This window comes from Mobula birostris, chromosome 22 (genome assembly GCF_030028105.1).
Source record: "Mobula birostris isolate sMobBir1 chromosome 22, sMobBir1.hap1, whole genome shotgun sequence".
Lineage (NCBI taxonomy): Eukaryota > Metazoa > Chordata > Chondrichthyes > Myliobatiformes > Myliobatidae > Mobula > Mobula birostris.
In genome coordinates, this window is record NC_092391.1 from 8,639,495 (window position 1) to 8,652,868 (window position 13,374).

Below are 13,374 nucleotides of genomic sequence, written 5' to 3' on the forward strand. Positions count from 1 at the left end.
AAATGTGTAACAGGAGTGCACTTTTTAATGTCAGTGTGATTTTGTTTTGAAGTACAAAGTATTGTAATAACACAGAAGTTTAGATCTCCAGTATGCTACATGATAGAAGAATTTCAGTTTCATGTTTTAATCGATTTGGGAATTAATTATGAGACATTTTATACATGGAACACAAAAGGGTAATTGCCTACTGACTGCTCATTTTATTCCAGCTTTCTCAAGTGGTTATGGGTTTGTTGCCTGTCTTGGAGCCAGACGAAATTCCCCAAGGAGCAATATGGTAGGATCTCAGTGCATTTGTATCCTTTGACTATCAGTGATCAGATTATGATCAATTGGCTATGTGATCTAAATCATTTCAATGACGATAGGTTCTGGTTAATTGGTCCATTGGTTAATCGGGACAGCTGCTTATTTGGGGCAACTCTTAGATAACAAAAAGTAATAAAGTAATTGAGAAAATAACCAGGGTTCCTTTTGTTTACTTGGGACACTATGCTGCTGAATTGAGATAGGAGACTCTTGTCACACAGCTTCTAATGAGCATCAGTCATGTGAACTTATGTCACCATTGAACAATTAGAGTGAACAGTTTTTAAATTATGTCATTTGCCTGTCTTTTGTGTTCAAAAAGCAATGGTATTTTGGCACGAATGATAAGAACTAAGCAGTAAGGCCACTGAGAGTTGTTTTGCTCACTGTGGTTTCAAGCATTCCGGCTTAGAGATGCCAGGAATGGCCAGGAATGAAAATGAAACTGTTCCAAGTTAGGGATGATGAAGAATTTGAAGAAAAGAATAATCACTTTGAATGTGATAAGGAAAATGAAGATTTGGATGATGCAGTCATCAGAAGTATTGTATGAAGGTTATCCATTATCTGCATGAGGTGTTTGCGCTAATTTTGTTGAATTAATTGAACACTGCAGTCCTTCGTATCCGAGGATGACGGTGAAGCCTGTGCAGGAGAGTTTTTGAAGTGGAAAAGCGGTTGCACTGGGACTGTTCCACTCTCTCGACCTGGGAAATCCCGGTCCGGTGGTACAAGTAGCCATCACAAACTGGAGTCTTTCTTGGCTGCAGAGGATAATCATGGCTTATTTTGTGTCTTTTCATGCTCTTTCCTCTCTATGAAGTGTTGCTTGGCTTCTTGATTGTTGGATCTCATTATTGATCTTTGACTTCACAAGCTAAGCAAGCATGTCCCTAACTCATCGGTTTAGCTGATTTAGCTGATCAAAGCGGTATGGCCTTCAAAGGGGTGTGGCTGCTGTCGCATACAAACAGCTACTTTGAGCCACAGGTGAGAGTTGAGTGTTTGATGGGAACCCAAGGTGACTGAGCTGCCCCAGAATGAATAGGACAAGCCCTTCCAGCAGTGGTGCTGCCCTTCCCTGGATGGCCCATACATAACAGTGTACACTGCATGAACTCCTCCGCTGGTAGCTATTAGGAACTGATGACCAGTTTTGTAGTACTGTAATATCATTGGTAATGTTGTAATTTGTTCTGTATTTTATTTAAATACATGCATCATTACTCAGTCTTTTTTTAACTCTTTCCTTGAAACCTTGGCTAACTGGGGCAGCCACTTAAATGGGCCAGAATGAACTGGTCCTGATGTGTCCCAATTAACCAGAAACCACTGTATACCTAATCAATATGTTCAGCTTCCAATTTATTGTCATTCAACTGTACACATGTACATAAACAAAAAAAAAATTCGTCAGGAGTCAAGGTACAAAACAGTACACTATATATTACATACAGCACATAAAATAATAGCAGGTTAAAAAGTATTTCTCTGTTCTCTATGTACTAGTTTTAGAATGATATTTAAGTATTACAAAATATTTTTTAACAAAATATTTCCAAGGAAAGTACTATAAGGTTATACAAATAAAAAGAATGAATTGATTGGTTTCCCTTTTCTCTTGAAAAGAGGTTGAGGAATATAGAAAAGATATTGGAAGATTTTGATAGGGAAGGTAGAGAATACAATAGAAGAAAACAACGTTCAGGTAAACTGTCCAGAACTTAATCCGACAAGGGTGACAAAATGAATTCCATTCTGCCTATCCCACTATTAGTTTTCAGTACTTGTTTTGTTTTCTTTCTTGAATCTTCACTTTGCACAATTCCACAAATTCAAGTCACCTTCTAATACCTCACCAAAGGGCCTATTATTAATGCTCCAGTAAAATTAATGCTTAAGGGTAAACAAAATGTTCTACCAGAGAGTCTGCCGTAGCCAAGAACAATTCTTTTTTTTAACGTGGAATCTATCCATACCTCTGATTCCACAAATTCTGTAAATTATCAGGAATTCTCTGGTCATTTGAAATCATGGAGTCTGAATTCCCCATGCCAACCAAGTTACCTTCTTGAGCTCGTCCCATTTGCTTGTGTTTGACCCAGACACCTTTTCTACCCATGAACCTGTCTTGAATATTGTTATTATACTTGTCTCTATCACTTACTCTGACAGCTCGTTTCATCTACCCACTACCCTTTGTGTGAAAAATATTGTGACCACCTTGTAAATGCTCCTAGCAATTATACACCTCTCTAGGCTGCCTCACGACAGAGGAACAATGGCCCAGCTTATCGAGTCTCTCCTTTATAGTTCAAGCCCTTTGGTTCTGGTATCATTGTTGGTGAATCTTTTCTGCACCCTTTCCAGCTTAATGACATAATTTCTAAAGTTAGGTGGCTAAAATTGCACACAGCATTCTAAATGAGGTCTCACCAATGACTTATACAGTGGTAACATCATATCCTGATGCTCTTGACGGAAGAAGGCTAACGAGTCAAAATCTTTCTTCACTATCCTGACTACCTGTTGTCAGCACTTTCAAGGAACTATGTACTTGTATCCTGAGGTCATAAAACTCTGACTTCTGAAAACCATTAGATCTCAGTAGGAAAAGTTTGATCTTTATTATGAAGAATACTATTGATCAATTTGCTGATCGTTAATTTGAATGGATCAAATTTACATTTTTGTGGTATTGGCGAATCTACTGCATGTTATTGTAAGGAAAGATGTGAGCTTTATTTGTCACATGCATTGGAACATTGAGAGATACAATGAAATGCGTTGTTTGCTTCAACAACCAATGCAGTGCGAGGATGTGCTGGGGGCAGCCCGCAACTATCGCTATTTTTCCGGCGCATAGCTACAACTTACTAACCTTAACACCTCCGTCTTTGGAATGTGGAAGGAAAACCGAGCATCCAGAGTAAACCCAAGGGGTCATGAGGTGAACATACAAACTCCTTGAAGACAGCAGTGGGAATTGAACCTGGGTCTCTGACACTGTAAAGCATTTTGCTAAGTGCTATGCTACTGTGCTGCCCCATTTCAAAGTATACACATGATCAGTTCTGTAGATTGAGCTACTTAAAGTGGATAGAAAGTAAGATAAAAGCAATTTAGTAGAGAAGGCACAGGAAAGGATTCACATGCTGGAATGGAGCAACACACAGAAAGTGCTAGAGGAACTCAGAGGTCAGTCAGTATCTATGGAGGGAAATGAACAGTTGATGTTTTGTGACAGGAAATTTCCAACCTGATGGCATCAACAATAATTTCTCGAAATTCTGGTAACCACACTCACCTGTACCCACCCTGCTTCTTTGTTTTCCCTTATCCCTCTTTCCCCTATTCCCTTTCTCTTCACCTCCCCTGCCCATCACCCACACCTTCCTCCCTCCTCCGCCCACAGTCTACTGTCCTCTTCTATCCGATTCCTTCTTTAGCCTTCCACCTATCATCTCCCTGCTTCTCACATCATTCCCACTTCTTCCCCCAACTCCCCCGCCTGGATTCACCTGCCATCCACCAGCTTATTCTCCTCCTGCCTCCACCACCAATTTATTTGTCTTCTGACCTCTTCCTTTCCATTCTCAATGAAGAATCTTGGCCTGAAAAATCAACTGCTCATTTCCCTCCATAGATGCTGCCTGACATGCTGGGATCCCCTACCATTTTTGTGTGTTAATCTAGAAGAGAAAATATTTGGTGCACTAAGTTTAACAATACATTAAAAAATAATCTTTAAAAGTTATAAGGTAGAATATTGATAGCCACCCTTTAAAAAAATAAGACAATTGCCCTCAGGATCTTTAAAAAAATTATCTTTGATTTAGAGAAAATGAATTAAAATTCTTAGATGATTGTGCAGTAATGTTTGAATAATTCTTCTCACCCTTTTTTCTTTTAGGTATGCTCTTGTACCCAGCGGGGAGAGACCAGGTGTCCGTGTTGGTCACACACTCACATATATTCCAGATTCCTCTGGGAAAGGGAAGATTGTCATAGTTGGAGGAGCAAACCCTAATGGAAGTTTTTCTGATGCCCATATCTTAGAACTGGGTAACAACACATTTTTAATTATTTCATTGTCAAATTGAAATGTTCAATATCCCTCTGTCTAAGTAATCTTAAATAACAAATGTTAGCCACTAAGCTTATCATTGAAGGTTTAAAAATGAAAATCAAACATACTTAGACTGGTGCAAATTGGCAAGTTCCTTAGAACGTTCAATTAAGGTTCCTTGATGAAATTGTGTATCTCTGAAATCTTTGTGCCGACATCAATGGGTGCGTATCCATTTTCGTAATGTAGAAGGTTTCTAACCCTTTCCAAACTGATTGCATTTATTGTAGACCCTTTATGCTCAGTGTTTATCTAATTTATATAAAATATAAGCCTAATTTCTTTAATATTTATTAAAATAAGTTCTCTTTCAACTCCAACTCAGTAAGTTACCCTTGATTTTATTTTTTTCTAAGTAACTTTTAACTGATTGAGATCCGGTAATGTAGTTCTGGTGTCATCTGCACATAAGTCCTACGTTCTTGGTGTTTGCTTGAAACCATATTGAGCAATCTCTGCCTCTAGTTTGTAAACTCAGTATGGTAATTAATTATGGTAATTGAATTAATTTCCCTTTAAGATTATTTATATTTGCTGGTTTGCATCCGTTATTATATAGTATTTAATTTTGTTCCGTGTAAAACAGATAGACATGAATGGAACGTACCTGAATGGAAGGGGTTACTGCCGCGTTATGAACATGCCAGCTTTGTTCCTGTGACCGTACCTGCTGGCTTGTGGCTATTTGGTGGTGCAAATGAATGTGGAAACAGGAACTGTATCCAAGTTTTGAACTTTGGTAAAATAATTTAAAATCTGTTACCATTGGTCATCTACAAATAACTGAAGCTTTATTAGTTTAAAGGTTTAATGGTTAGCTTTAGTTGTTACATGCACACCAAAATATTTAAACATACAGTAAATTGTTTCATTTTTGAGTTAACAACCACTACAGCCCAAAGATGTACTGGGGGCAGCCTGCAAGTTTCAGCAAGCTTCTGGCAACAACATAGCATCCCCACAACTTACTAACCCTAGCCAGTATATCTTGTGGGAGGAAACCCACAAGGTTACAGGGAGAACATACAAAGTACTTACTGACAGGAGTGGAAATTGAACCCCAATCTTCCGATGGCTGATGCTGTAAAGCATTGTGTTAACCAATATGATACTGTGCCATCCTTCGTCGTAATGTCTAAGTTCCTATTTAATTAACACACAAATTAATAGACCAGAATTGGCTATCAAAGAAACAGTGAATTTATTGCTGGTATTAGTTTGTTTTTGGTGAGATGACGCTCCCAGATTTAGAACTCACAAGAAATTAATGGTTAATTTACATTGCTTTCTCACCAGCCTTGCACAGATATAGTCAGTATCAATCAACCAAGTGTTTCAAGATATTACTGCTAAAAATAATTAAACAGTGCAAAAATTTGGGAGTACTAAAGAACTTTTAATAATGATATTCCTGCAATGTCTCCCAAACCAAATAAGAAAAGGAAGAAAACATGGCATTTAGTTGCAGGTAGTAAATTGTTCAGGGTAGTTTTCCATGTTTACTTTTTATTCTCTTTGTACTTATTTCAATCTATTCTGTGTCTCCATGCCTCCACCTAATCTGAAACAGGAGAAAGTCTGTAGATGCTGGAAATCCAAGCAACACACACAAAATGCTGGAGGAACTCAGCAGGTCAGGCAACATCCTATGGAAAAGAGTACTGTACAGTTGACGTTTTGCACCAGAACCCTTCGGCAGGACTGGAGGAAAAAGGCTGGGGAGAAGATTTAAAAGGTGGGGGGAGGAGAGGGAAACACAAGGTGATGGATGAAACCTGAAGGGGGAGGGATTTACCCCATCACTTGCTTCATTGTTCCTCTGCGTCTTTCTCTGCCCGAAAAGCCCATGGTTAAACTGCTGTCATTTACCAAGGTCCCAAGTGTTCTGTTTATCTCACATCATCTTCCAACGTTTTATAATACAGGATCGTTTTATACAGGAAATGTGGAAGGAATTCAAATAGGGTACTCCGAAAGCTGGGTGGCGGAGTAGAGACACGTCTCTACCATAGGAGGTGTAAGGTGCTCCTTCAGTTAGGCCTGCAGGTCACCCTTGGAAATGTAGAGCACCTACTTAGCACCCGCACCTGTTACCTGTCTTGTAAAGACACTGCCCTGAAGAAGGCAATAGCAAACCACTTCTGCTGGAAAAAGTTGCCCAGACAATCATGTTCACCCATGTTGTACAACACGGCACATAATGATTATGATGACTCTGTAAAGAGCTGTGCTCCAGCAAGATCTTGACCATTGTTTTGTAACTCCTTAAATTTTTATTTAGGATAAATTAGTTTGTTATGACAAAACAAATAATGTACTAAAGGAACACACATCAAAGTTGCTGGTGAACGCAGCAGGCCAGGCAGCATCTCTAGGAAGAGGTACAGTTGACGTTTCAGGCCAAGATCCTTCGTCAGGACTAACTGAAAGAAGAGCTAGTAAGAGATTTGAAAGTGGGAGGGGGAGAGGGAGATCCAAAATGATAGGAGAAGACAGGAGGGGGAGGGATGGAGCCAAGAGCTGGACAGGTGATTGGCAAAAGGGATATGAGAGGATCATGGGACAGGAGGCCCAGGGAGAAGGAAAAGGGAGAGAGGGCAAAAAACCCAGAGGATGGGCAAGGGGTATAGTGAGAGGGACAAAAAGAAGAGAGAGAGAAAGAATGTGTGTATATAAATAACTAACGGATGGGGTACGAGGGGGAGGTGGGGCATTAGCGGAAGTTTGAGGAGTCAATGTTCATGCCATCAGGTCGGAGGCTACCCAGACAGAATATAAGGTGTTGTTCCTCCAACCTGAGTGTGGCTTCATCTTTATAGCGGAGGAGACCGTGGATAGACATATCAGAACACAGCAAGTCAGGCTGCATCTATGGAGAGGAATGAATTGCTCAACTTTCAGCCTGAGATCCTTTATCAGGACTGGAAAGGAAGGGGGAAGAAGCCAGAATGAAAAGGTGGGGGGGAGGAGGAAGCAGTGTAAGATTGTAGGTGATATGTGAATCCAGGTGAGTGGAAGGGTTTTGAATGCTTACTCCTCTTCATAGATGCTGCCTGACTTGCTGAGTTCCTCCAGCATTTTGTTCGTTGCTGTGGATTTCCAGGATCTGCAGAATCTCTTGTGTTTAAAATGTGCTAAAGCTTAATAATTTGCAGAAAATTTTACCTGAAGAATTACCAGAACAGAGTGCCAGTTTGTTATTGGTCAAATAACAAATAATATGAGTATTATTCTGTTGATTAAACCAGAAACTGGAGAGTGGAGAAATCCAGCAGTAAATGGAACACCACCTACACCGAGAACGTGCCACAGTTCCACTGCAGCTATTGGAGATTGCCTCTTTGTTTTTGGTGGAGGAGACAAGGGAGCGGAGCCTGTACAAGATACACAACTCCATGCTTTTGATAAAGGTAGGAGTAAACAGATCCCCAAGTATAAGATTGTAAGTAGTGTGATCACTCAAGTGAAAATTATGTTCTCCTAGCGGGTTGTCTGTTGGTGGGTCTTCTGATGGCTATAGAGGCTGATCCAAGATCCACATCTCCAGACCTCACAATCCTGCTCCCTTTTGAACTTAATCCGGGACGTTGGGGTGCATTCCCTTAATGAAGAATGCTTGTCCGTGACTTTGTTTAACTTAGGGAGGCTGATGCATGAGGAGCCACTACATGGTCTTTGAGAAGTCAGGGTCAGGATCCAATAATACAGAATGCAAGACAACAAAAAAATTTATATAAGAGAAAATCAAACTAAAAGCTGAAAATACTAGAAATCTAAAATAATAAAACATTTATGTAATCTTACGAAAAGGCACTTTTCAAAATGTCAGTGATCAGAAAAGAGGAGATGTAGCTCATGGGAAGTAAACAAATATTAAATCAAGAAGCATGTTGTACAATGATACCATACTTCTTGAAGGTTGCAGAACATAGTGGCTTTGGAAGATAGTGAGTTCAGAGGGTTGTGCACCTTGGTTGGGTTGGAAGTATAAGAGAGGTACATTGCACAGAAATTCAGTCTCACTAGAATAGAGGGTGCAAGCTGAGATGGAGCTGGATAAGATTGTGGAAGTTCGGTGGAACAAGGCTAAGGATGCAGGTTTTGAATTCAAAAGGAAAGCTTAAAATACCTAGCAGGTAGGTCGGAATCTGTAGAAAGAGAAACATCAGGAAGGATTGGTGTGTAACTTTACAAGTTATTTACAATGTTTTAAATAGTATCACTCACTTTCAATGAATCATCCTGTAAATGAAGCAATTGTTGTTTCCTAAAGAAGCACAATAGATAACTTCTCTACAGGGTTTTATAAATTCTATGTGTTTTCACTTCTGTCAATGCGCACTCCTTCAATAATATCGAGTGTCATATCATAATATCAGATCTTGAGGTTGTACTTGAACTCATGGACCTCTGACACAGTGCCAGACTGATAGTATGGATCAAAACTGGTCACTCCTTCAATAGATTTTGCTTCCAAAAATCTACAGCTACTGATTGAACCAGCTGCTGGATTATACTATAAAAGTTGTTGATGTATCTGTCAAGCTGGAATTGTCCAGCATTTGTTCACCTCTCTCTTGTGTCAGTCAAGAGCAGGAGCTCACTTTATTAGTTTTCTGATTCCAGATAGGACTGGTGTTAAACTGTCACATAATGGAAAAAATCAGGTATGGTAATCAGAGAAATTTTATAAATGGAAGGAGTTCATTTAGATGAACTTGTTCAGGCTATCCCCTCTCCCCATTTCAGCTTGTTGCTGTTGCAGTTCAGCAGGCGTTCATACAGCAACTTGCACAAGATGAGAGACTGTGTCTCCATTACCCTTCCAGGCAATGGGTTCCACATTCCTATTATGCACTGGGTGAGAGAACTGTTTTTTCCCCTGCTGCTCTCAAATAGTTTAACTATTAATTTATTTCTATGCTCTTAGTGTTGACATCTTTACTAAGGGCAGCAGTCCTTTCTTGCACTTTTTCTGGGCATATGTATCAATTAAAGGTTCCCTTAGCCTTCTCTCTACAGAGGTAACAGAAATAAATGTGGCAGCCTCATTACAAAACTTCAAATTGTGCTATGTTCTTGTACTCTACAAATTGTAGTGCCTCTTTCTTCAAATGCAGTGAACAAGACTTCAAAGTAACAATGCTTCAGCTGTGACCTTGCTACTGTTTTGTACAGATCTAGTATTTTATCCCTGTTCTTGACTGCATTCTCCAGCAAAGGAGCTTTTTCATTTGACCCTTCCTGCTACCTCAAGCAGTCTGTGGAAACATACTTCTGAAAAGTATTTGCCATGAAGTCACCCCATCAAGTTTACAACCTCCTCTTTCATACTCTTGCAAGTTCCTAATCATGGACGCTATTCTTAAGCACACAAAAAGGTACTGTGCCTTTTGAAAACCTTCTTGAAACAGTCACTCAGGCAGCTCATTCTCAATGATTATCCTTTTGCTTTTCTTCCCCCCACCCACTGAATATTCAACTCAACTTGTCACCTTCCTTTCTCTTTATCAGTACTGTATGCCTTTTCTGATGCCTTTCCAAAGTCCTCGTAAGCATTGTTATTATTGACTACTCTCTAGTCTCAAAAAAATTCAAATGTCAGATGCAACATTGCCCTAACAAATTATAGATTAATTGGGAATTTTTAAAATGATGGTTTAAACTATTACTGAAATTGTTTTAGCATGTGACTAACCTGTAGTTATTTGATTAATCTCCTTACTTTAGATAATGTTACCACTTTAGGAATCTTTCAGTATACCTGTAGCTGGAGAAGTGCTGATTAAAGCCTAAGCTATGTTTTCCCTTTGTTTTTCTTAACACGCTGAAACACATCTCATCTCAGTGATTTATTTACTACCTGTATTAAAAGATGCTAAACCTCAATATAGAGAACTGTCCTAATTTCCTTTTCAATTTCAGTTCTGCTGTTCCTATATTCTTCTAGGCTGATTTCTGTACTGAGCTCATGGCCTCTAACAAGCCTTCCTTTTTTGTGCTTTTAGTTGGGGGTGTGGTGCCTAGATTTGCAGTGTCCCATTCAGTCTATTAATCGGCACAGTATAGCTCTGAACTCTTTGGTATCCTCAAAGATCTCCTATGGCTTGGGGTAACACATACAAAATGATGAAGGGAATTGGCTTGAAACATGAACTGTTTCTTCATTTCCGCTGCTGCCTGAACTGCTGAGTTCCTCCGACATTTTGTGTGTGTCACTATGAATTTCTGGCATCTGCAGAATCTCTTGTGTTTATCCAATTTCTTGTTGCTTTACATTCATAAATAGATTTCTACTCTTGCTCAGTCTTATCAGTCATGTAGAATTCAATTTGCTCAAATAAGAATTTTATTCTCTCCTTGGCATTTTCTATATATCCAAGATCCAACTGAACAATGCTCATTTAACCAAAATGCTCTTCCTGCCTCTACCATTGCATTTGTCAATTCATCCCCAAATAGGTCCAGAACTGGCTGACCTTTTATTGCATCCCAATTTTCTCTTGAATTCTGAATCAACTGCACTTTTCATGTTTTTAATGTCAGGTGAAATCCACACCATTAAATATTCACTGCTTTTTCATTATTAAATTACTCTTCTTAACATAATTTCCTCCCAATAAAAATCTAATGTACATTTTCCTATTCCCTGCGTATTTTCAGCCATACTTAGCTGGTCACAGATATCAACAGAGGGAGAACCACCAGCCCCAAGGCACGGCCACGTGATGGTCAGTGTAGGCAGCAAGTTATTCATTCATGGAGGATTAGCAGGAGACAAGTTCTTCAATGATATGTATACCATTGACACAGGTAGGTCTGCACATGGTAATTTAAAATGTGATAAATTTGTGATTTTAAATGTTATTTACAATAAACACAACAGAAATTTGTAATCAGTTTGAAGGGAAATAAAGTAGAGCCTTATTTACTGCCATATGGTGTTTGCAATGTTTTATAGTTAAATATGAAAATAAATTAATGCTACCTTTAAAATGCACTAAATGTATTAAAGATGTTTTGACGACATCTTTTATGATATACAGCTGCAGTTAATATGAAATGGAAGAAAGTAAAAATGAAGGGTGATATCCCAGGCGGTCGTGCAGCTCATTCTGCAGTTTCCCATGGAAAATACCTTTTTATTTTCGGTGGTTTAGATGCCACAGGAGCACTGAATAATATGTACAAGTACCATATCGGTAAGTACTTGCCCTCTGCATTACTGGATCCCGTTATTAGGATCAACACACACAAAAGACTAGAGGAACTTGGCAAGTCAGGCAGCATACATGGATGGGAGTAGACAGTTTACATTTCAGGCTGAGACCCTTGAATCATTGAGATGTCCATTTGAAAACAATCGCATAAAAGGCAAGATGCAATAACTGCTTTATTCAGTAAAATTGTAAGGACATAACTTCTTGGATAATATAACTTTTTGGTGGAGAATCTCTACTTGCGTGGTTTTAACAATTGTCTGTTTTCTCCACTGATCTGCATACTGTTTAAAAATGGACCTTTTGTGTTCATGGTGTTAACCAGCAAGGTGAATTGGACATCCCAATTGTGTTGCAAGATCAGGAGTTAGCAGTAGAGCTATTTAGAAACATACTCGTGTCACCACTTATTTTTGGTTACTAAGTATGTTCAAAAGGGATGCTTAGTTAAATGACTGGGCACTAGTCATACAGAAAAAAGCCAACATTTTCCTTTTTGTAGTGGGCAACTTCCTAACCATTACCATTGCTTGGAATCTAATTAGTATAAAGCTCATTCAGTATAAATTTATGAATTAGGAAGTCTTCAAGACAGTTAAAAGAAAAAGTACAACTGAACTGGTGTGTTATGATTTTAAGTTGCCTGAACCCATATCAATTTCTCTTCTCTCAGAAACACAATGCTGGACCTTATTAGAGTTTGAGTCACCTCTGCCTGCAAAAAGGTTGGATCATGCCATGTGTGTTATACCCTGGAAAATGAGGAAAACTGATACACCTACTCCTAGACCAAATGATAAACAAGCTGACGAGAACAAGGAAAGTATGAGACCAAGTGATAATGGCACACATCCTACCTCTGTGAATTGGTCAACCGTTCAGACAGACAGCATTGTGCATCTGTGCTTGATATTTGGTGGTATGGACACTCAAGGTGAAATTTACAATGACTGCTTTGTAACCCTTATCAAAGCCAGCTAACTGCACACTGGTCAGTTCAACTTACTGCATCCTGCTGCTCTACAGCAGAAGTTCTCAATGTGGGCCATATCCATGTTGGATTTTGTAGGAGCCACAAGTAAAAGAAGAAACTGAGCACAAGAATTTTTGAATGGCCATGATCAGTTTACTATTTTGATGAAATATTACTAAAACCAAATAAATGTAATTTAATTGAAGTTGTACCAGATGTTGGTGCGGCCTAACTTGGAATATTGTGTGCAGTTTTGGTCACCTACCTACAGAAAAGATGTAAATAAGAGTACTGTACAGAGAAAGTTTACAGGATGTTGCTGGGACTGGAGGACCTGAGTTATAAGATTGATTAGGTTTGAACTTATTCCTTGTAATGTAGAACAGAGATTTGACAGCTGTATACAAAATTGAGGGATTATAGATAGGGTAAATGCAAGCAGGCATTTTCCACTGAGATTGGTGAGACTACAACGTGGGGTAAGGGTGAAAGGTGAAATGTGTAAGAGGAACACAAGTGGGAGCACAACTCAGCACATGTAATGGATACAACTTCAATTTCAACATTTAAGAGCTTTGATAGGTACACAAATAGGAGTATGTTAGGCTATGGTCTGGGTGTTGACAAATAAGTCTAGGCAAAATGAAATGGTTTGGCACAAACTGGATGGGTCAAAGGGTCTGTTTGTACTGTGGTTTTCTGACTTAATTGGAACCCTGAATAAAGTGAATATGAACACA

The 13,374-nt window shown here is 39.0% G+C and overlaps 1 protein-coding gene across 1 annotated transcript in view; it reads left to right on the forward strand.

The window, feature by feature from the left end:
* rabepk (Rab9 effector protein with kelch motifs) overlaps positions 1-13,374 on the forward strand; it is a 16,889-nt gene extending 3,515 nt beyond the window's left edge. The window contains exons 2-8 of the mRNA XM_072239904.1: positions 213-280; positions 4,226-4,377; positions 5,028-5,180; positions 7,690-7,851; positions 11,105-11,254; positions 11,488-11,643; positions 12,335-13,374. Of these exons, the coding sequence (XP_072096005.1) occupies positions 228-280; positions 4,226-4,377; positions 5,028-5,180; positions 7,690-7,851; positions 11,105-11,254; positions 11,488-11,643; positions 12,335-12,642 (1,134 nt within the window). The 5' untranslated portion in view covers positions 213-227 and the 3' untranslated portion in view covers positions 12,643-13,374. The remainder of the gene's footprint in view (positions 1-212; positions 281-4,225; positions 4,378-5,027; positions 5,181-7,689; positions 7,852-11,104; positions 11,255-11,487; positions 11,644-12,334) is intronic.